The 23907-nt window shown below is 44.8% G+C and overlaps 1 protein-coding gene across 3 annotated transcripts in view; it reads left to right on the top strand.

The window, feature by feature from the left end:
* The window catches only part of LDLRAD3 (low density lipoprotein receptor class A domain containing 3), a 273554-nt gene that overhangs the window by 63797 nt on the left and 185850 nt on the right, over window positions 1-23907 (top strand). The window contains exons 2-3 of one of the 3 annotated variants that reach the window (XM_089677344.1): window positions 12404-12550; window positions 19094-19129. In XM_089677344.1, the coding sequence (XP_089533470.1) occupies window positions 12404-12550; window positions 19094-19129 (183 nt within the window). Of the gene's footprint in view, window positions 1-12403; window positions 12551-19088; window positions 19130-23907 lie in introns of those variants that run through there. The other 2 variants (XM_089677346.1, XM_089677345.1) reach the window with 2 other exon arrangements.

Genomic DNA, 23907 nt, shown 5'->3' with positions numbered 1-23907 from the left:
TAATGTCCCCAATCCAATCCTAACGCTGACATACAAAGCTGTCCACCATACTGCCCCGAACTACATCACTGACCTAATATCCAAGTACCGCCCAGCACGCATACTCCGCTCCTCACAAGACCTCCTTCTCTCTAGTTCCCTGGTCTCCTCCTCCCATGCCCACCTCCAGGACTTCTCCAGGGTGTCACCCATCCTCTGGAACTCCCTGCCCCAACCAATCAGATTATCACCTACTCTCCTCTCCTTTAGGCGCACCCTGAAACCCATTTCTTCAGGGAAGCCTACCCCACCCCCTGCTAACTTGCCGACCTCCTCCACTCTTCCTACCACTCCATCCCCCACAGCTATCTCCTCCTGTGCCACCATCCCCTCCCTCCTAGATTGTAAGCTCGAAAGAGCAGGGCCCTCAATCCCCTCATGTTTTGCATTGTATTGTTAATGTTCTGTCACATGTTCTGTCCCCCTTTGTAATGTACAGCACTGAGCGAACTGTTGGCGCTTTATAAATACTGTATAATAATAATAATAATTTGCTGATAGTACAGAGATCTAGGAGCCACTCTGCACATACTCAGTTAAGTGTGTATTGCTAGAGAGTTATTGGGTCTGAAGAAAAGGCTGGTTGCCTTGAAACGCGTCACCGCCCCCTTGGACGACTCCCAGCAACGTCTTGACGTCACTTCCGCTCGGCGGCCATCTTGGATGCGCCTCAAGCTGGCCCCATCACCCACGCTGATGTGAGACACCAGCAGCGCCCGCCCTGGATCACGGTTCTTCTCTGCGCCGCGACTCCCGGTTACTGCGCCTGCCGTCCTCGCTTCCTCCTGTGGGACCCGCCTAGAGCGCCAGCCGTTGAATACCCTGGCACTGCAGCCATCCGCCCGTGATGTGCAGCACAGATGACGTCCTCCTCTTTATATTTGATGCCTGATACCTACCCACGTCTTGTGAGTTTTTAATATCTTGTGTGCAATAACCTGTGTCCAATAACTGCACTTAGTCTGGCGCACCTCTCTCTCTCCTCTATTCTTTTCTTTGGGAGAGTGCATGTGATCAGCACAGGGCCAGTCTGCACTATCCAGACAGAGGGTAAGGGGTCGTGTAGCCTCATAGGACAGTCAGAGGAGAATGAAAACTCCTCCTAGAAGATTAACCAGTGCTGGGCTGGACACTGATAGAAGTCACTAGATTGCTATATACTGCTGATGAGAAAAGTTATTTAGCAGTTTATATTCCCTTTGCATCCTTTGGGAGCGGAGGACAAAGGAACGGGACAGTCAGCAGAGTCATGTGCTGCTGTATGGGCAGTCGTTCGTAACTCGGATGTTCATAACATGGGGACTGTCTGTAATTGGAAAAGGGATGGTCCCTTTACTCTGCATACATTGCTCAAAAATCACAAGGAAATTACACTCACCATAAGAACAGACAATTTTTGGTCGCTAACGAAATTGGGCTGTACGCACGTGGATCAGATTGTTAAATCACTTCCTTACAACATCTCCTGGTCACCATATCAACTTCTCAAAGTATATTGGGTGACCTTGTCGCATCACTGGTGTCAATACTGCTCAGCCAACACAACAAACACTTGGCTCTGAGGAAGAGGTCGTGTCCTCGAAACACGTTAGCCAGTTGGTCATCCAGGGTTCCATCGTATGGACTCAGATGTTGTTTGAATCATACACCTTGTTCAGTTTGACATGCCTGTGTTATTATGTCCATTGTGAGTATGATACCTTTTTTTGTTTCTTTAATAAATTATTTTAAACGATAATGCACTAGGTCAGTGCGCCCTTTTTCTGTTTCTCCATTTGTAGGCAATACTGCTCAGGGCAGGTTCACCACCATCCATCTTTGCTTTTCGGGTAGATGCAAATATCCTGTAGAATTGTGAGCAAAGCCCGGTCTGCTGTGTCATTTTATAACGGAGCGTGATCCAAAGGCGAACAAATTAATATGGAGCCAGTTTGTCCAGTCCAGAAGCCAACAGGATTTTCGTTTGGGAGCCAGCTCCATTGACTACTAGAGGGAACCTCAAAAATTAGGTGCCATCTGTAATTTTTAAGGAACATTGGCTTCCTGACTTCTGGGATTTTTCCAGCCTTGGCTTAATCAGATTTATTGTACAAAACTACAAAAACAGGAGGAAAGAGGTCCATCAGCTTGTTTTACCGCGACTGGGATATTGGCTTCCTTGGACTGGACAAATTCCTGGAGCCAGGTCACCAGTGTGCCTATAAAACACTCTAGGGGGCTTTTGCTTTTTTTAAAACTTTTTTTTTTTTCAATGGTCAGTGAAAGCAACATGGTTCTTAAAAGAGCTTAATGGTTGCTTAAGTCACCTTGCTGCTCCTGATTTCGGAATCCACTTCTGCTTTTCTAGACTGCTGATATCCCAAGGGTACTCTGTGAAGGACTTGCTCTTTTTTTCATAGAGATGAAGAAATTGTTACCAGGCTTGATATTATCTGACGAGGACATTTCCACTGTTATTCCTTGAAAACCAAACCCAACCATAGCACCATTGTATGTGGTGAACTTCTGGCTCTGAAAATGACACTCCCCACTCTAGTACACTGCATACAATGGGTCGCTGTCAAGGTCCTACCTTTTCTCAGAGGTTATGTTACTCCATGTGCTGGCATCCATCTTGGATTTCTGCTGAGCATGGTGGGAAGCTTTTATGCCTTCAGGTCTCTGAGGTCCTTCCCCCAGAGGGGTGTGGCTGAGTACATATAAGCCTGTGATCTGCACATGCTCTTTGCACTTGTGTCTTGGTGTTGTTACAGCTCTGTGTATACGCTCGTGACTCTTCTGGTATCTGACTCGGCTTATGACTAAGATCATTCTCTGTGTTTTCATTCGATCTGACCTTCCGTTGCTGAACCCGGCCTGTGACTTGTGATTCTCTGTCTACTGTTCTGTACTGTTTTGTCCCGTTGTTGTCGACCCGGCTTGCCTGACTACACTATTGTCATTCTCACCAGCTACACGCCATTGGCGGCGGCCATTACCGCAGCCGGGGTGTCTTGAGGGCCGCGACCTGGTTCCTGGCTGCGTCAAGTCCATCCCCACCATCAGGGGCCCTGGTGAAGGGCAGCCTGGGACTTAGACTCCGCGCCCTGGGGGACTTCGGTCTGTTGGTGGTGGTTGTCGTCAGCCAGTGCGTTACCCTGCCACTAGGCCTACCTGTCCGTTCCACAGCCCTGCCCTGACAGTCGCTTGTACTGCACCACCTCTATTCATAAAGCAAGCCCTATTCTTTTCACAGAATACAAAGTGTTCTCTGATTAGGCAAGGGGCACGTGAAAGCCAGGATCTCTTCTCCTCCGATCACAGAACACCATGTATTTTGTAAAAAGAAAAGTTAATTTTATGAATGGAGGAGGTAGAGTGCAAGCACCCCCACATAGCCTTTACTGTATGTAGTGTAATTGAGTCGGGATGGTTGGTGCTAATTGCGATGTCAGACTGAATGAAAGAATTTTCACTTAACACAGAGTTGGAGACATACCATGTTAGGGGGTCAATAATTTTTACATATCAAATGTGCAAATTTAGGTTTTCCCAGGTATATATATATATGTGTGCGTGCGTGCGTGTGTCAGTCATCAAATGATAAACCCAACCATGGTTAAGTAGTTGCTGTAGATTTGCTTTGATTGCAAACGTTTACCTATATTTGGTTATAATTTGCTCAAGCAAAGTCTTTGAAAAGTCCTGAAAGCATGGTGTCACAAAAGAAACAGTGTAAAGCTATCCTTGTTGGAAGCCTATAACAAGCTCTGCAAAGAAACTTCCTTTTCCTGAAGATAGTGGGGTCACCCGCAGTGGAGGAAAGATTCATTAGTAATGTAGAGTAATGACTATGGGAGACCTTTCAAGAAACAACATAGTTACAGGGGAAATGAAGATGGTCGATGAATAATGTCCCATCCTAAATATTTGAATTGGATGTGTCAAGTGTACCACATAAATGTTCACCTGTAATTATGGTGCGTGCACTTCTGGCATACATAATTTGCAGTTTAACTAAAAATGCATACACCAAGATGTAAAACTAGAATCCAGGCAAGCAGTTAAATGCACAGATGAAATACATATATGGGAGCTGTTTTACCTGCCAGAGGATTTGTATTTCTGTCCATCCAATCCTGATATTTACACTGCTCAGCCAACCTGATGAGCTGACTTTTTTTCTGCTGCAGTTGGTCACCTTCCTGCCCGCAGCCTGAGACTGAGAAGTCCAAATAAAATAGAAAAAAGAGCACCAGAGGGTTGTCTAAAGAGTCCATAATCATTCCAAGTATCTCCAGCACATTGCGATGATCAATTTCTTTCCCTGACCCCTCAGAAGTTGTTTTTTTAAATAGAGTTCTATAGGAAGCTTTGTGACTTTCCCTTGAGGAATGGGGATTGTTGACCCTCGAATCGTGTTGGCTGCCTTTTTATCCTTCTGTATTATCAATATCAATATTAAATGCTTTTGGACTCTTGAGACAACTGTCTGGCCTCTTCTTTTTTTTATTTTTTTATTTCATGTGAATCAATCTGAGACGGCAATGGCCCTTTTGAGGGCCCCACTGCTTTGTGGTAGAGATGCCGAGGTTAGGTCATCAAGCTCAACCAAGGCCTCCTGATAGATGGATGTAGGATCTGAATCTAGTGCCTTATATTTGCTTTTTCTTGAACCATCCTGTGATTGGACAGTGTGATAGAAGCAGCAGGCTGATGAGGCTATTACTGCTCTCTCCTCCTGTCAGCATTTGTCACATTGTTGGTGTCAGTGGAAGAAATGGTGCCCCATGTCAATGGGAGGAATAGCTTCCCATTGTTGGTGTCAGCGGGATTTGGAAAGCCCCCACCCAGCTTTGGTGCTCAGGGGTTGTTAATCTCTGAATATACTCCATGTCTCGGGCTGATCCTCCTCTGATGCCATAGCTGGGACTATGCACGCACCATCAGGAAGGGGATCAATCAGCTCTGATGTCATAGCTGGGACTATGCACGCACCATCAGGAAGGGGATCAATCAGCTCTGATGCCATAGCTGGGACTATGCAGGCACCATCAGGAAGGGGATCAATCAGCTCTGATGCCATAGCTGGGACTATGCAGGCACCATCAGGAAGGGGATCAATCAGCTCTGATGCCATAGCTGGGACTATGCAGGCACCATCAGGAAGGGGATCAATCAGCTCTGATGCCATAGCTGGGACTATGCACGCACCATCAGGAAGGGGATCAATCAGCTCTGATGCCATAGCTGGGACTATGCAGGCACCATCAGGAAGGGGATCAATCAGCTCTGATGCCATAGCTGGGACTATGCAGGCACCATCAGGAAGGGGATCAATCAGCTCTGATGCCATAGCTGGGACTATGCAGGCACCATCAGGAAGGGGATCAATCAGCTCTGATGCCATAGCTGGGACTATGCAGGCACCATCAGGAAGGGGATCAATCAGCTCTGATGCCATAGCTGGGACTATGCAGGCACCATCAGGAAGGGGATCAATCAGCCCAACAGTAGCTAAGATCCAGTGCCAAAGCATAAAATATATCACAGAAGCATCAGACTGAATGGTAAAGGAGTCCAAATTGCTTACATTTTTCATCGAATGATCATATAAAACAGCTAATGTGTTCTGGGGGCCAACAGCAAGCTGTGAAATGTGAGATCATATGATGAGCAATTAAAGTGGTTGTAAAGGCTCAAGGTTTTTTACCTTCATGCATTCTGTGCATGAAGGTAAAAAACCTTCTGTGTGCAGCATCCCCCCCAGCCCCCCTAATACTCAGCTAAGCCCCCTCTCGATCCAGCAATGTGCACTGGAGTTTCGGCTATCCCGGGACTCCCTCTCCTCATTAGTTAAGACAGAAGCGGGAGCCATTAGCTGCCACTACTGTTAATCACAGCCTGTGAGCCACTGAGAAGAGAGAGGGGGCAGGGCCGAGCTGTGGCTCAGTGTGTGAATGGACACATGGAGCAGCGGGTGCCCCATAGCAAGCTGCTTGCTGTGGGGGCACCCGACAGGATGGAGGAGCCAGGAGCGCCAGCAGGGGACCCAAGAAGAGGAGAATCTGGGCTTCTCTGTGCAAAACCACTGCACACAGCAGGTAAGTATAGACACGTTTGTTATTTAACAAAAGAAAATAAGCTTTTAGAACCGCTTTAAAGCAATTTGGAATCCTTTACCATTCAGACTGGCACTGCTGTTGCATATTTTATATTTTGAAGTTGCTTTCGTCCCACCAGAGAGGTACCTTGTTGTACACCCTTCCAAACAAAGAAAAAGAGGTGGATCCCCAATATTTCTTGATGATGTCCTTTTTTAAAGCTGAATTCCAAGTATGACAATTTTTTGGCAATTACTATGGTCCAGCAGGGACCAATATACTGTAAGCATGTATGTGCCACACTTGTGGGATCCACATAGAAGGTGGAAATCGCTGTATTAGAGACCGCTGCTCCAATGATCTCCACTAGCTTCTGGGTCCCGTGCTGAGTGGCTGCCTGCTGCATTGTGAGCACAGGAGGTTGTATGCTTGGCGCCAGTGCCATTCAGGGAACACCTTGCATTTAATCAATAATTTCTGATTGGGCGAGGTGGGGTGGTGACGTTACATCCAGAAAGCTTTACATTTAGTGAAATGCAGAATCCCAGTAGATCAGAAGTGTTTGACATACCCAGACCAGCCCGTCTGGCATCAGCAATCGTGCCACGTTCAAAGTCCAAAGTCGCCTTACACCCTGGTCACACTGAGTGCGACTTGCCATGCAATTTGCCATGCCATGCGAATTGCAAATTGCATGGCAAGTCACACCCTATTGTTAACAATTAAAGCAGTCATATTAGTGCGATTCCAACTTGGTCAGAGTCGCACTGATTTCTAAAGTAGTGTATACACTACTTGAGGTGTGACTTGCATAGATATCTGGGCAGATGTCTTGCAAGTCGCACCTCAAGTTGGAATGACATTTGACTTTGAAATCGTTTGACTTCCAGTGAAGTGGCACGATTTCAAAGTCGGATCGGTGTGACTGGGACTTAAATCCCCTTTCTTCCCCATTCTGATGCTCAGTTTGAACTTCAGCAAGTCATTTTCACCACGTCTAGATGCCTGAATGCATCGAGTTTCTGCCATGTGGTTGGCTGATTAGCAGTTTGTGTTACCAAGCAATTGAAGAGGTGTACCTAATAAAATGGCTGGTGAGTGTACATACTTGCATGGGTCCAAGCATTTGAGTAGGCTTCTTATGAAGTGAAATTAGTTAGTTTTCATATCTTGGATCACGGTGGATAAAAATAAATGATTTGATTTAAATCAGATTTTTTTTATTTAAATTGGATTTTTTTTATTTAAATCAGATTTTTTTTTATTTAAATCAGATTTTTTTTTAAATAAAATGCTTTTTGAGGAAAATATATTACCATCCAAAGGTTATTCCATCATGAAATAAAGATTAGTTTTTTAATTATGTAGAATAAGGCTGTATATGTTTAATTTTTTTGGTAAATAAATTCCATGAATCCATTCACAATGTCATGCTCTTCCAGAGGTTTCTGTAAGATTATTGGGCAGTTTCTCTGCCTACAAGATATTATCACAGATGATTGGTTTACTTTTGCAGTTCTCAAAACTGAATTTGACTCAGCGGAGATCACATGCCTCTTCTTCACAGCAAAAATGTTATAACATGAACAGAGTTAAGAAAAAGACCTTCATCCTAACTTCTACAAACCTATGAATACAGAATCAACACCTTCAGTGCTAAGTTTCAAGAAGTTCAGTGAATAGAATAGAAACAATATTTTTCTGATTGTTTGGAGTGGAATAGATCTGCACAAGAAGAAAGTGAAACTAAGTGTGAGGAGGAAGGGGCTGACAGTCTAAGTTTCCTAAAATATATATATTTTGTTTAGCCAAATTAGTTACCAAACATGGATGTTTAAGCAAATCACATATGCTGGAATGTTATTGTTTCAGTTGAATAAATCTATTTAAATTGTTATTATTAAGGTAATGATTATTTTTCTCCTTCCTAAGTACAACAGAAAAGTTGTCCAAATATGAATGATTAACCTATTAAACTGGGGATAAAAAAACGAATATGAAAAGTTGTTATTCTAAAAATCTTCATCTACTTGTATATTAAAGTTATACCAGCAAGAATTAGTCTTTATGTAGAAAACTAGGATTTATATCAAGCCTTACTGACTAGTGATTTAAATCAGTTTGATTTAAATCAAATCCACCCTGTCTTGGATGAACTGATCTATTTGTTGGATGGATTAATCAGTCCTGAGGCTTTGAATATGGGGAGCAGTTCCCCTTTCTTCTTTATAGCTGATACAGAGACTGTTCTTGTGGCTCAGTACTATGAGTCCTGTCATTAGTGGTAGCCAGGGGATTGGAGCCTGCAGTGGAACATCTTTCTTCAGTTTACTATGGTACATAATAGTTACTTTGGTCCAAGCTGGACCAATTATGTAAAACTTGCCATACCTGGAATCTATCTTTCGGATACATCACCAGGTGTTGAAATGCTCTGCGCTCCAGCGGCTGACCCCTGTTGCTAAGACTGCATTCAACTCCTCCCTCTAGCGCACAATGAGAAGACTCTGCTTGTGGGTCGTAAATGGTAAAAATGGACACCGAATACAATCTTTATATATTTCTTATACAACATTTTCATCTAATCTTTATAGAAAGGAAAATCCATTTGAGAAAAAAACAGAACTGAGACAAAGTTTCCCTTTGAATAACAGTTTGAAAAGTCAGCAAAGCATCGTTTTCTGTGTTCCTTCACTTGAGATAAGCGCAAGGAATGCTTGTGTCTGGGTGACCTTTGAAATCCTCTCTGTTGGGTCCCGGGGGTACGAGGCACAGCTTTTATTTCTGGATAGACTTTATCAATAATTCACCTGCAATTTGGGAGTTTAGTGCATTTGACCTCCAGCTGTGCTTCTGTATTGTGCCTGGTCAGGCGAGAGAATATTCGTTGCTAATGAAGCGAAGATTAAAGCGGTTCTTGGTTGTGTAATAGCCTGTTTTTGTTGGATGTCATGTTGAATAGTTTCAGCTATTACGGGCTGTTAGTAATGAAAAGTGGACAGATAAAGTGGAATAATTATGTGTTTTTTTTAGATCAATTGCCAGCGGTTACAGAGGTCAGATTTATACTTTTCTTGTATTTCAATAGTTCTGCTTGCCACTTTGTATCGTTTTATTTGGTAGCCCAATCAGACAAATTTGTTTACAAATCTGTTATACAAGGAAAAATAGTTAAAGGGATTTTGAGTGGGTTATAGCGTCTGAATATCTATCTGGCTTCGGATTCCATTGCCGAGATCTACCGGTAATTATTGAAATTCCAGTATGTTCAGCACTATGATGTCTCATATTTCCATTAAGGAAAGTCATCCGTACTACCGGGTAGGAGGAAATGAGAGGAGAGTATTTTTGTCTCTCCTGTCCAAGCTTCTGTGTTCCTCAGAGTGAATACATTTGTGAACCCAACACTGGCGCATATGTGACTCTCTCAGAAATGCCATGGCCTGGTAACAATGGTATTGTGGTTTTGTACATAATGGATTTCTTTGCCAAGATCTAATTATTGAAATTCTCTTATGTTTGGGACTATGGTGTCTCATTTTCCCATTAAGGAAGTCCTCCTACAGCGTACTGCCTAGTGGGAGGAGATGGGAGTAGAGTACTTTTCTGCCCAAGCTTCTGTGTTCCTCAGAGTGAATATATTTGTGCACCCAACACTGGTACATGTGTGACTCTCTCGGAGATGCCAAGACCTGGTAACAATGGTATTGTGGTTTTGTACATTATGGATTTATTTGCCAAGATCTAATTATTGAAATGCCATTATGTTTGGCAATATGGTGTCTCATATCCCCATCAGGGGCGGACTGACCATTCGGCACTCGGGCACTGCCCGAGGGCCTAGGGTAAGTAGGGGGCCCCATAAAATGCCCCTGGTACCTTTTTTTTTTTTATAGGCTTTTTTGGCTGTGTTTTGAGTGTGGGCAAGGACACAGGGGCCCCATGATCCCCAATTGCCCGGGGGCCCCATGAGTTGTCAGTCCGCCCCTGATCCCCATTAACCTCCCTAGCGGTCTGATTATGTCCATATTTCTGTGCTCAAAGCGGTACATTTTTTTGCATGGAAATATGTATTTTTTTTATTGTAGGCCTGTAATTTTTAGGAATAACTCACTGAAATCTGTCCAAACAAGAGTCTAGTAAACATCCCGGGTATGTTAAAAATTTGAAACACGAAATCATAAATTATAATTTAATAAATAATCATAAAAAATAATATAATAATAAATTTAACTAAATAATATCAAACCAAAAACACTGAAATTTGAAATAGAGCGCCAAGTTCGCAAATCAGTGAGCTCAGTTGCAGAATCGTTTTCAGTGTCTGATGACGAATTTCCCCCACGAATCATTATCACTCAATTCTGCAAGTGGTTCTGATTTACTATCGCTGTTCTCTAGCCGGTCTAAAACCGCTTTTGATCTAAAGGGACGCTTTTTGGACGCCATGGACGTTTCTCAGTTTCCAGGCAGAAAGAACAGTAAAAATGCAGGCAGGGCGCCGGACAAAGCACTCGGGACAAAATGTATGTGAAATGGTTTGATACAGGAATGTTATACTATGTGATTTTAGTGTATTTAGCGAATGTCACTTTTACAACTTTCAAATTTCCCGCCGTTCCGTCCCCCGTACGTCCCGATGTCGCAGGGAACAGAACCCAGAAGACAGATGCCGGCATCGGCCAGAGGACATTGCAGGGAACACTGCAGGGGGGACATCGCGGCAGCGCAGGACAAGGTAAGTGATCGAGGGATCCCGGAGCAACGCTGCAGGGCATTCCCGAGTGTAGCTCGAGGTTACCGCTTGTGGTGCTGAAATTTACCCCAAGCTACACTCGGGAATACCGCCAGGGGGGTTAAGGAAGTCCTCCTACAGCATACTGCCTAGTGGGAGGAGATGGGAGTAGAGTACTTTTCTTTTCTGCCCAAACTTCTGTGTTCCTCAGAGTAATTACATTTGGTGCACCCAACACTGGTACATGTGTGTCTCTGTCGAAGATGCCTAGGCCTGGTACCAATGGTGTTGTGGATTTGTTCATATTGGATTCCACTGTGAATTAATTTATTTGCCAAGATCTAATTATTAAAATTCCTGTATGTTCCACTCTATGGTGTCTCATATCTCCATTAAGGAAAGTCATCCTGCCACGTACTGCCTAGTGGGAGGAGATGGGAGTAGACTATTTGTCTATCCTGCCCAAGCTTCTGTTTTCCTCGGAGTAAATACATTTGGTGTACCCAACGGTGGCATATTTGTGGCTATATCATTGATGCCTAGGCCTGGTACCAATGGTGTTGTGGTTTTGTATGCATTTGATCCCACTGCCAAGATCTAGTTATTGAGATTCATGTATGTTCTGCGCTATGGTGTCTCATATCTACATTAAGGAAAGTCAGCCTGACCTGTGCTACCTAGTGAGAGGAGAGTATTTCTCTTTCCTGCCCAATCTTCTGTGTTCCGCAGAGTAAATACATTTGGTGCCCAGTTGTTGGTGTCAGTGGGAGGAATAGTGCCCAATTGTTGGTGTCAGTGGGATGAATAGTGCCCAGTTGTGTCAGCGGGAGGAATAGTGCCCAGTTGTTGTCAGTGGGAGGAATAGTGCCCAGTTGTGTCAGTGGGATGAATAGTGCCCAGCTGTTGGTGTCAGTGGGATGAATAGTGCCCAGTTGTTGGTGTCAGGGAGGAATAGTGCCCAGTTGTTGTCAGCGGGAGGAATAGTGCCCAGTTGTTGGTGTCAGGGAGGAATAGTGCCCAGTTGTGTCAGTGGGAGGAATAGTGCCCAATTGTTGGTGTCAGTGGGAGGAATAGTGCCCAATTGTTGGTGTCAGTGGGAGGAATAGTGCCCAGTTGTGTCATCTCTTTGCCAAGTGCAACAAATACCTGTTGATGCTGACAGAAGTTTTGTCATTGGATAAAATCCCTCTCTGTCTGCATTTGCTGCACTGTAATCCATTACCATTCCCTATTTATTCTTTTTGTGGATGAGAGAAGACCCCCCCCCCCCCCATGTTAAGGTGATGAGCAAAGGGTGAGGTGTTCTATATTCCTGTTCTAGGGTGACAGCGCTGCTGCTCCGTAGATACAGTGCGGTGAGTGATCCTTGGACAGGAAGTGTGTCATTGGCAGGATCACCAGGTGAAAATAACGAAAATAAGAAAACTAATGCAGCATCCACATCTGGGGCTGGATAGCTCCAATAAATTACATTTTTATTTTTTTTAGGTTAGATGTATTTAAACATTGTTCTGCATCTATCTCACTTCCAATGTTTTTCTTACAGATGGTCAGCTGTTACCTGGGAATAACCAGACCACAGAATGTAACATCCCCGGGAACTTCATGTGTAACGATGGGGTGTGCATACCAGGCGGATGGGAGTGTGACGGGCTGACTGACTGCTTTGATGGAAGCGATGAAGAGGAATGTCGTAAGTCACGCTTTCTTTCTTTTCTTTGTCCTCTGTTCTCTCTCTAGTCACATGACCCTTCCTCCAGTTACTCTTCAGCTTACATAAAAGGAAGCTGACCCCTGTCTCTCCACCTCTCAGCTTTCCTATGTAAAACTCACCAACTGGATATTTAGGCCAACCTTTTTAAAGCATATTTTAAACCTAAGAGCAACAGTTTAATACATTGCAGTTTACCACTCCTATCATGTGGTTCTTGTATTAGTTTTTTTTTACCTGGTGATCCTGCCAGTAATGCATTTCCTGTCCTAAGGTGGCAACCCTAATTTGTACTGTATCAATGGAGGATCAAAGGTGCCACCATAGGCTGCTCTCCCAGAAATCCGGTGTCCTTTGCAAATAAAATATCAAACTGTATGTCAGCCCTGCCTGGACTTCAGAACACCCCCCACCCTCCTCATCTTCATAACACTGGGGGGGGGGGGGGTTCTGAAGTCCAGAGAACTCAGGCAAGGCTGAAATACAGTTTGATATTTGCAAAGGACACCGGATTTCTAGCAGGATTGTCTTACTTGCAAAAGATGTACTTCGTTAAAAAAAAAAAACGACTGCAGCCAGTGCATTAAAGGATTGGAAATTTTATAATACATAGGATTTTGTTCTTGGGTTTAGATATACTTTAAGTTTGATTTATATATCATATCTTTTTATTTCATATTGACTAGGTTTTTGCATTTTGATCACATAATTCCTTCCTGTTAAGTCCTAAATGCAGTGCAGTGAGAGAAAAAACAATATTGCAATAAAGTGGAATTCCAGTTTACACTTAACTACTCTTAAAACTGCGTCCTCTACCCTTCTAACACCTATACTTGGTAACCTGTGTCCAAAAAACGCACACACACACCCGCACACACACACACACCCGCACACACACACACACCCGCACACACACACACCCGCACACACACACACACCCGCACACACACACACACCCGCACACACACACACCCGCACACACACACACACCCGCACACACACGCACACACACACACACACCCGCACGCACACACACACCCGCACACACACACACACACACACCCGCACACACACACACACACACCCGCACACACACACCCGCACACACACACACACACACCCGCACACACACACACACCCGCACACACACACACACACCCGCACACACACACACGCACACACACACACACACACCCGCACCCGCACACACACACACCCGCACACACACACACCCGCACACACACACACCCGCACACCCGCACACACACACACCCGCACACACACACACACCCGCACACACACACACCCGCACACACACACACCCCCGCACACACACACACACCCGCACACACACACACACCCGCACACACACACACACACCCGCACACACACACACACCCCCGCACACACACACACCCGCACACACACACACACCCGCACGCACACACACCCGCACACACACACACCCGCACACACACACACGCACACACACACACACACACCCGCACCCGCACACACACACACCCGCACACACACACACCCGCACACACACACACCCGCACACACACACACCCGCACACACACACACCCGCACACCCGCACACACACACACCCGCACACACACACACACCCGCACACACACACACCCGCACACACACACACCCCCGCACACACACACACCCCCGCACACACACACACACCCGCACACACACACACACACCCGCACACACACACACACCCCCGCACACACACACACCCGCACACACACACACACCCGCACGCACACACACCCGCACACACACACACCCGCACACACACACACCCGCACACACACACACCCGCACACACACACACCCGCACACACACACCCGCACACACACACACCCGCACACACACACACACACACACACCCGCACACACACACACACACCCGCACGCACACACACCCCCGCACGCACACACACACCCGCACGCACACACACACCCGCACGCACACACACCCCCGCACGCACACACACCCCCGCACGCACACACACCCCCGCACGCACACACACCCCCGCACGCACACACCCCCGCACGCACACACACCCGCACGCACACACACCCGCACACACACACCCGCACACACACACACACACACACACACACACACACACCTATTTGCAGACTTCTGTGGTCCAGTTATGTGATCCGGCTCCTCTGTTAGCTAGGGCAACTGCAGGGGAGAGAAGGGAGTGCCAGCAGCAGATGGGCCATAGGAGCCTACGGGTGACGTCACCACTCCAGGCTGTTATCGAGCTCTTCCTCTTCTTCTCTGCAACCAACTCTGGCTGACAGAAGGGGATCGCGACACCGGACTGGAGCAGCTCGAAAAATAGGAAAGTATACACATTGTTCTTACACCGGTTAGTCAGCATAGGTGTTAGGAGGGGGAGGGGACAGCTTTAGGAGTAGTTAGGGTTAAAGTATATGTGAACCCTCACCTTGTAAAACAACCCATTCTGTTTAAAATAGAAATGAAGGTTAAAACATTTGTGTATGGATATGAAAAACATTATGAACACTTTTTTTTCCCTTTTCTTTTCTTTTTTTTAAAGTGATCACGTTCTCTCTGTTCTTAGCTGCATAAGGAGCTCAGAGAGCTGAGGGAGGAGAAGCAACAGCACATTGCTCTTCCTAGTGAATATCTGTGTGGTGGGGTGGGAGCACGTTTAAAGAAATGTCTTATTATTGGAGGAGAGAAGACTGAGTTCTCAGTACACACTGAGTTGAACTGACCATGCTGTGCTCTCATGCCTAGTATGGTCAGTTTGTAATAGGCGAGCAGATGGACTGGCAGGAACACCAGAGATTTCACACAAAGAAAGCAATACAAAGAGAACAGGAAACTTTTTCATACAAGTACATGTTACAGCAGGCATGTATCAGGAATACGAAATGTTGGGTTTCCACACTCTTTAGGCTGGAATTCCACGTTACAGTTAACATGTGCTTCGGGGCATGCAGGTTCATTTAATGGTCGCCCCAACAGCAGCAATGAAAAACACCTATCACTTCTAGGTAACGGAGGACATGTGATTTCCTCCACTGTGACAGCGATGGTGTTTGGTGATTGGCTGCTGGGGCACTCGGTGCAGGGGGGCAGGTATAGAGTTCACAACCTGGTGTAGGCTTCAAATCATGACTCTTGGCTTTTCTTCGCTTCAGGATAGCAGAATGGGGCAGCAGAGGAGAAAAAGGAAGGTAAGTAGATGTAGGTGGGGGGGCAAGTATGGACATTCTGCTATTCCCTTCCTTGGCAGAGCACATGCCTCAAAATTAAAATCTAGGAAACACCTTTACCCTGTAAAAAAAAAAGAGATTCTTCCCTTTCCTTTTTCACTGCCATTCTGCACTCCATTCAAGATCTATGGTGACCAGAGAACAATTTCCTCATGGGTGGGATTCTTGGTGCCCCACTAAGTGCTGCTGTTAGCCACCAGCATCTCCTGGTGAATTCCCAAGTAATGTCACCATGGTCTCTCTGCTTCTCTATGCAAAGCAGGTGGATCATGGTTTGTAGGGTTCCTAGGTGTTGTAGACCAGCCTAGGTAATGCACACATGTGATGCTGAGCTTCTATGATTGAAAGAACTGACATCCAATGAGTAAAAGAGATGGGCCAGGAACAGTCAAGCTGGGGAGGAAAGTGTTATATGATGCTGGATGTCCTTCGGGAAATTAGGCGTTATTAGACTTGAAGCTTGTAATGCACTCAGTGAGAAGCTCACAGTGTGCAGTGAAATCGGAGTTAGCAATTTCAGTAGAAGAGAGGAGCCGATACAACTATGTAAGACTGAAGGGAAGACCAGAGGTCAGATTTAATATCAAGATACAATTAGTAGTTGTGTGTGTATATATATATATATATATTATAATTTTTATGCAAACTAAAACAAATTTATCATTCTATAAAAGTATTTTTTGGCTCCTAGATTGCTCTAAGTGGCCCCTAATTTTTTTGATTGGTCGCCTTTTAGGTAAATTGAGATTCTGTTTAAACTTCTCCCCCATGAAATGTGCATGTTATTCTTTCAGGACTCTGCTGCCTCTGCTGGCCACAAATAGAACTGCGGCTTCGTTTATTTTTTCCGGCTAGCTATAGAGTGAGATCTTGCTCAAAGTAAATATGTTTTATGTGGCCCCCCGCTGGCACATCTGTGGCTCTCTCTTGGATGTTCCGGATGTGCCTGGGCCTGGTTGGCAAGGCTTCTCTAATCTACTTTGTATCAGTTCTCTCAAGTCCTGTACGAAGCATGTGAGGCTGTGATAGGAAAAAGCAGGCAGACAACACTTCCCGATTTCTGTTCTCTATGCGGAGACGTCGCCTTGATCTGAGATGCGTCAGCTGGAACAGAGTAGGGAGGGAGAGTAAAGTCTGGGTTTAAATGACATTTCAGGTGAGGAGTAGACTCTCCCCGGAGCAGATTCTGCTGAAAGATCGGAAATCGGTTATACGCCAAACTAACGCCCAGGGCTGATTATAGAGGAATAATATCATCAGGTCTGTTCTGTGTATACATGACACTCAACGTAGAGCAGGGAGGAGGAAGGTGTATGCAGATGAGGATTTCTAGCCCATCCAACCCCTTTTTATTGGACAAGGTAGAAATCCTAGAAAGGACTTCTTATTTATTACAGGTATTTATATAGCTTGGACTATTTACATACCATACAGTCACATCAGTCCCTGTCCCTGAGGGTATGGGGCAGGGGCGGACTGACAACTCATGGGGCCCCCGGGCAATAGGGGATCATAGGGCCCCTGTGTCCTTGCCCAAATTCAAAAAAGCCTATGAAAAAGGTACCAGGGGCATCTCATGGGGCCCCCTACTGACCCCGGGCCCTCGGGCAGTGCCGAGTTTCCAAATGGTCAGTCCGCCCCTGGTATGGGGATGAAAAGACACCACCAGCTTGTGGAAAGAGATGTGAATGGCCTCAGCCTGTTCCTTCTAAAACCATGCCACTGACGCATTTCAGCTCACCCACCGGGGCTCAATCGTAGAGGAGCTGACAGTCTAAGGTCCCGGCATCACATACATGTACATACTGGGGTCAGTCTAGATTGGACCCAATTAAAATGGAATGCCATATAATGTCTTTTCTGCATTTAAACGGTATTAAACCCCAAAACAAAAATGTAATATATTGCAGCTTACCAATCATTGGATGTGGTGGCTGCATTAGTTTTCTTTTTTTAGTCTTTTTTTTTTTCCCTTTTTATTTTCACCTGGTGATCCGGACAGTAACACACCTCCTGTATTAGAGTGCCCCATCTCTGGATGAGGGAGCACAGATGACATTTGGACAGCAGTCTGGGAGGAGGGGGGTGTTAGATGTACTAGCGAGTTTAATTACACTAACAAACTGAAGCTGAAGTCCAGCTCACACTTTATAATCAGTTACAGCAAACCTTCTTTTTGTTTTTTGTTTTTTTACCTTTTGGGATAAATGTTTTACATAAATTAAAGCTGATTGTTATAAGGGCAGCACAGTGGCTAAATGGTTGGCACTTCCGCCTGGCAGTACTAGGGTCGTTGTTTCGAATCCCAGCCACGGCACCACCTGCCTGGAGTTTGCATGTTCTCCCTGTGCCAGCGTGGGTTTCCGCCACACTCCAAAGACATGCTGGTAGGTTAATTGGATCCTGTCTAAATTGTCCCTAGTATGTGTATGTATGAATGTGAGTTAGGGACCTTAGATTGTACACTCCTTGAGGGTTAGGGACTGATGTGAATGTACAATATATATGTGTAAATGGACGGCGCTATATAAGTACCTGAAATAAATAAATAAATAAGCACCCCTGCCAGTGGTAAATGGTTTGTCTCCTCCCTGTAAATGCAAGAGAGTTGTTCTGTTGAAAAACAACAGACTTACTGGCTTGATCACCAGATATAAGTAGAAGAAAGAAAGTCTAAGGCTGGCCATACATTATACAATTATCTGCAGATTTTTGGTTTAGATTTACCAAAAACCATATAATAGGAGGACAAACCTAAACAACACTTTCAGTTGTATCCAATTAGGCAGGCCCTTGCACTACATAGTTGAAGGTAAATCTAAAGGAAATTGGGCAGAAAATCTGCAGATAATTGTATAATGTATGGCCAGCCTAAGAACGAAAACTAATGCAGTCAAGACATCTAAGAATTGGTGAGTGGCAGCATCAACAAGGATTTAAATACACTACGTTGAAAAAAACAAAACAAAAAAAAAAACAAATACACTACCTTGAGTGAGCGTTGTCACCCTCAGGCAGGAAGTGTCCTATTGAAAGGGAAAAAAATAAAGTTAAAAGCCTGCAAAAAAGGAAAACGAATGCAGGCACCACATCTACAGACTGTTAAGTTGTAAAACAATTGTTTTTGTGTTGTTGGGTTTGGATGTGCTGTATTGGGGAACGTTGGTGTACACATAACGCATTGCTGTCAGTATAACTGGTTCTTTCTTTCCTCTCGTTCTCTCTATGCTTGGGTCAGACTAGGTGGGAAAGTCAGGAGACCGTCTTCTCTGCTCACAGGTAAATGTGGATGTCGCACACCTCATCTCATGGCTGAGATCAAATACAGTGCTCACTCTTTCTACTTCCTAGGATGTGCCATACGTGAGGCACGTTTGTAGCATTGTCTGCCAGTAACGTATTTGCATCGCATATTATGAGTTCTATGTAAAGGCTGTTTGTGCTTCTTCTTCTACATCCTTCTGGACACTTTCACATTTTGCTGGTTACCATATCTGATCTATAGACCTCTTAACCCTTTGAGGACCAAGGGACGTATTTGTCCCATGTTTTTAATTGCGTGTATCATCTGATTAAGAACTTAAAACTCTCTTTTTTTTTTTTTTTTTTTTTGGTTTGAGTCAAAATATTAGTTCTTATCAACAAACAAATGGGTCTAGCTTTTTGCCAATTATTTCATGAAATGGCTTAGTTACAGCAACTGAAGTGTACGAACTTTAAAAACAAAACAATTGATTCTTTTGGCGTTTCAAAATCTTACGGTCCTCAAAGGGTTAACTCCCAAACTGAGAGATCAAAATAAATAAAGCTGAACAAATAAGAAGATATTTTATCAATTAGATCTGTATTATCCCTTATCGCTTCTAGTTTAACACACTGAGCACAATAAAATAAACATTCCCCAGTAAACTAGGTGTTAGGATTCATACATCAGCATTTTATGTTTACAACTTTCAATGCTGCTGATTCCTGCTCTTTCAGCACTGCTTCCCTGAACTTCCGATCCTCACAGGAAACAGTTGACAGTTCAGTCTGAAGTCAATCTGTTAGCTTGGACGGGAGGGGCGGGGGAGCACCTTGTCATCCTAGGCTATGGGGATGTGTGTTTCTTTTGATGCACACAGTGTAGGAAGACACAACTGTAGTCCCTGCATACAAAGGTGGCTCCATAGGACACTGCAAAAGAAAGCAGCCAGTCTGAAACCGGAAACCTAGGGCAGCGGTTATTGCTCTGGGAGGGGGGGGGGGGGGGAATATACATAGAAGTTTTTTTACCTTCATGCATAGAATAGATGAAGGTAAAAAAAAAACTTTAGCCTTTAGAACCACTTTAAAATAATCAAAACAAGTGCATACAATAAATGAAGTACATGAGCAGAGGTTACCTCTAGACACTTGAAGACCAGGCTTTTTCTGGCACTTTTTGTTTACATGTGACAATCAATTTTGCTAGAAAATTTCTTAGAACCCCCAAATATTATATATTTTTTTAAAGCAGAGGCCCTAGAGAATAAATTGGTGGGTTTTGCAATTTTTTTATGCCAGACTGTATTTGCGCAGCAGGTTTTCAAACTCCGTTTTAAAAAAAATATATATTTTTTTATTTTAATGCGTTACAACGTTACCTCACATTGCTTTTTGCGTGTGTGTGGGACCGATGCATGCATTTATCTTTGCGCCAAGCATGGGGGCACTTTATAATTTTTTTTAATTATTAATTTATTTTATGTTTTTTATTGTTACACTGTTCCTTTAATTTTTTTTGTGATCATTTTTATTGCAGTCACAAGGAATGTAAGCATCCCCCATGACAGCAATAGGCATGTGACAGGTACTCTTTATGGAGGGATCTGGGGTCGATAAGACTCCACATCCCTTCTCTGTACTTAAAGTGGTTGTAAAGGTTCAAGGTTTTTTTACCTTCATGCATTGTATGTATGTAGGTAAAAAACCTTCTGTGTGCAGCAGGTCCCCCCAACCCCCCTCTAATACATTCCTGAGCCCCTTCTCGATCCAGTGATGTCCACGAGAACCTCAGCTCTCGGGAGACTCTCACTCCTGATTGGCTGAGGCTGCAGTGTGAGCCAATCAGGAGAAGGAGGTGGTGGGGCCAAGCTGCAGCTCTGTGTGTGAATGGACACAGAGCCGTGGCTCGGAAGTACGCCTGCTTGGGTGCCCCCAGATCAAGCTGCTTGATCTGGGGGCAATCAGCAGGAGAGAGGGGACTAGAACGCTGGCCAGGGACCCGAGGAGAATCCAAGCTGTTCTGTGCAAAACCACTGCACAGAGCAGGGAAGTATAAAATGTTGGGTTTTTTTTGGTTTTTTTTGGTTTTTTTTAAACCATCACTTTAAAAGCATTCAAAACACCTAGATGTTTTTTTTTTTTTTTTTAAATGGCGGCATTGAGTTCAGAGTAAATTGGAACTGATGTCATTGCTTCCAGTTTACTGTAACGAAGAGCTGATCAATCTCAGCTTAGTTCAGCTGTCCACTCAGCCAGTGGAAGTGCCAGCTGGTCGCTGGGATCTCCCGGTGGGACAGGAGATCCCGAGAGAGCGGTGGAAGGTAGGGGGAGGGGGGATATCCCCTCCCACTACTTGTAAAAGCAATTGAGGGGCTAGTTATCCTCTCCGATCGCTTTTACAAGAATGCCGACTGCCGCCTCTAAGAAATGGTACTAGGGTGATGCTTGCAGCTGCACCGTGTTACAACCACTTGAAGTACAATTACGTACCAGGTACATGATTGTGCAGCAAGTGGCTAGTGAAAACCACATGACAAGCCCATCATAAGATCCCAGTGGAGTTCTATGCAGATCTTGACTTTTTCTCTTGAAGTCAGCCTTCCTCATGCACCGTCCACCTTCCAAACCTTCTCCGTTTACCTTCTATTGTGCAGAACCAATAGGGAGACTCGGACCAGGAAGTAGATGTGGAAGATGCTATTTTTTTTACTTTTACAGGAAAAGTGAGATTTGAATATAAATTCAGCTGCTAGGTTGGCCAGATTGGTGACAGGTTCAGTTAGGACTGATTTTTAGTATTCTAAATTTTTTGCATTTGCCCATTTGCTGTCTCTAAAGGAGACCTGTAAGTACTGGCAGAGTATCTGGCTGCAGAGCACACTTGGGAAGGTAAGCATGTTTCACATTGGCTTCAGCTTGTATACTATTAGTGCGCACAGCAAACCTTTACAAAGCATTTGCACAACTTTTGGCCAGAATTGTTGAAGCGTTTAAAGGAGAACTTTGGTTTGGATTTTTTTTTCTTATTTTTGCTGCGGGGGGGGGGGGGGGCTTTTATAAATCCTGCCCATTGATGGATCAAACTTTGGCCGGTCCCAGCTGAAACAACCGAATTTCAGTCCACCCGTGGCCAGCTTAAGCCTTAGCAGCCGCTTTCTGTTGCAGCCAGCTGTCACTCGCAGTATCATAGGGGTGACTTATTGAAGCAGCTGCCCAGCCAGTGGTCTTTACCAGGGGCGGACTGACCAATCGGGCACTCGGGCGTTCCCCGAGGGCCCGGGGTCAGTAGGGGGCCCCATGAGAAGCCCCTGGTACGTTTTTTATAGCCTTTTTTTGGCTGTGCTTTGAGTGTGGGCCCCATGATCCCCTATTGCCCGGGGCCCCATGAGTTGTCAGTCCACCCCTGGTCTTACTATTGGCCAAAACAGCACAGAGGCCACACCCACAGCCGTTTGAACAGCACAGATGTCTGGGACATGTAGTCTCTGTGTTGCCACTGCTTCCTACCCAACGCCATGCCACAGGAAGGAGAGGAATTATAATGAAGCGGTCGTGGGATCGCTACATTATGTTCATAAAAAAAAGTTTGTTTTCCAGGGTCATGGGAGGCGACTGAGGGAAATGAGTACTTTTGAGCATAACCAATCAAAGTGCTCTGTTATGGGGCTCTTAGGGTTGGTTGTGGGGAATGGTCGGCATCTCCAGATCCTTGTGCTGTAGAGAGGCAGATGGAAGGTCCTGATAGCTGAAGATCTGCTGTAAAATGAAAATTTACCTAGAAATTCAAAATCTGTGAATAGGCAGACTTTATATTGCAGATGAGACATACTAGGTCTTTTCTGCAATAAAGGATTCTGTTTGTTTGCATGTGAAGTATACAACCCTGGGAACTTGCATCTGTAGTTATCACAGCGTGGCCAGTCAGGATGGCCAAAGATCCCAAACCCAGAAGAAGAAAAGTTAAAGATGTCTGCGTCCAGCGAGGGAGCCTGAGGACACATTATTGCTAGAGGGGGTGTAAGTTCAGTCAAACTACCATTTATTCCCTGTTTGGGCATGTACAGGTGAAAATCGAAAAATTAGAATATCATGCAAAAGTTCATTTATTTGAGTAATGCAACTTAAAAGGTAAAACTAATATATGAGATAGACTCATTACATGCAAAGCAAGATAGTTCAAGCCGTGATTTGTCATAATTGTGATGATTATGGCTTACAGCTCATGAAAACCCCAAATCCACAATCTCAGAAAATAAGAATATTACATGCAATCAATAAAACAAGGATTGTACATAGAACAATATCGGACCACTGAAAAGTATAAGCATGCATATGTACTCAGTACTCAGGGCCCCTTTTGCAGCAATTACTGCCTCAATGCGGCGTGGCATGGAAGCTATCAGCCTGTGGCACTGCTGAGGTGTTATGGAAGACCAGGATGCTTCAATAGCGGCCTTCAGCTCTTCTGCATTGTTCGGCCTCATGTCTCTCATCTTTCTCTTGGCAATGCCCCATAGATTCTCTATGGGGTTCGGGTCAGGCGAGTTTGCTGGTCAATCAAGCACAGTAATCCCACAGTCGTTGAACCAGATTTTGGTGCTTTTGGCAGTGTGGGCAGGTGCCAAGTCCTGCTGGAAAGTGAAGTCAGCATCCCCATAAAGCTCGTCTGCGGAAGGAAGCATGAAGTGCTCCGAAATCAGGTGGTAGACGGCTGCGTTGACCCTGAACTTAATGAAGCACAGTGGACCAACACCAGCAGATGACATGGCTCTCCAAATCAAAACAGACTGTGGACACTTCACACTGGACTT

The sequence above is a fragment of the Staurois parvus genome, unplaced genomic scaffold, assembly GCF_062004578.1.
Source record: "Staurois parvus isolate SC_StPar_1 unplaced genomic scaffold, SC_StPar_1.0 ptg000184l, whole genome shotgun sequence".
Taxonomy (NCBI): Eukaryota; Metazoa; Chordata; class Amphibia; order Anura; family Ranidae; genus Staurois; species Staurois parvus.
Note: the sequence above shows the minus strand (reverse complement) of the source record. Positions and strands in the feature narration are given on the sequence as shown.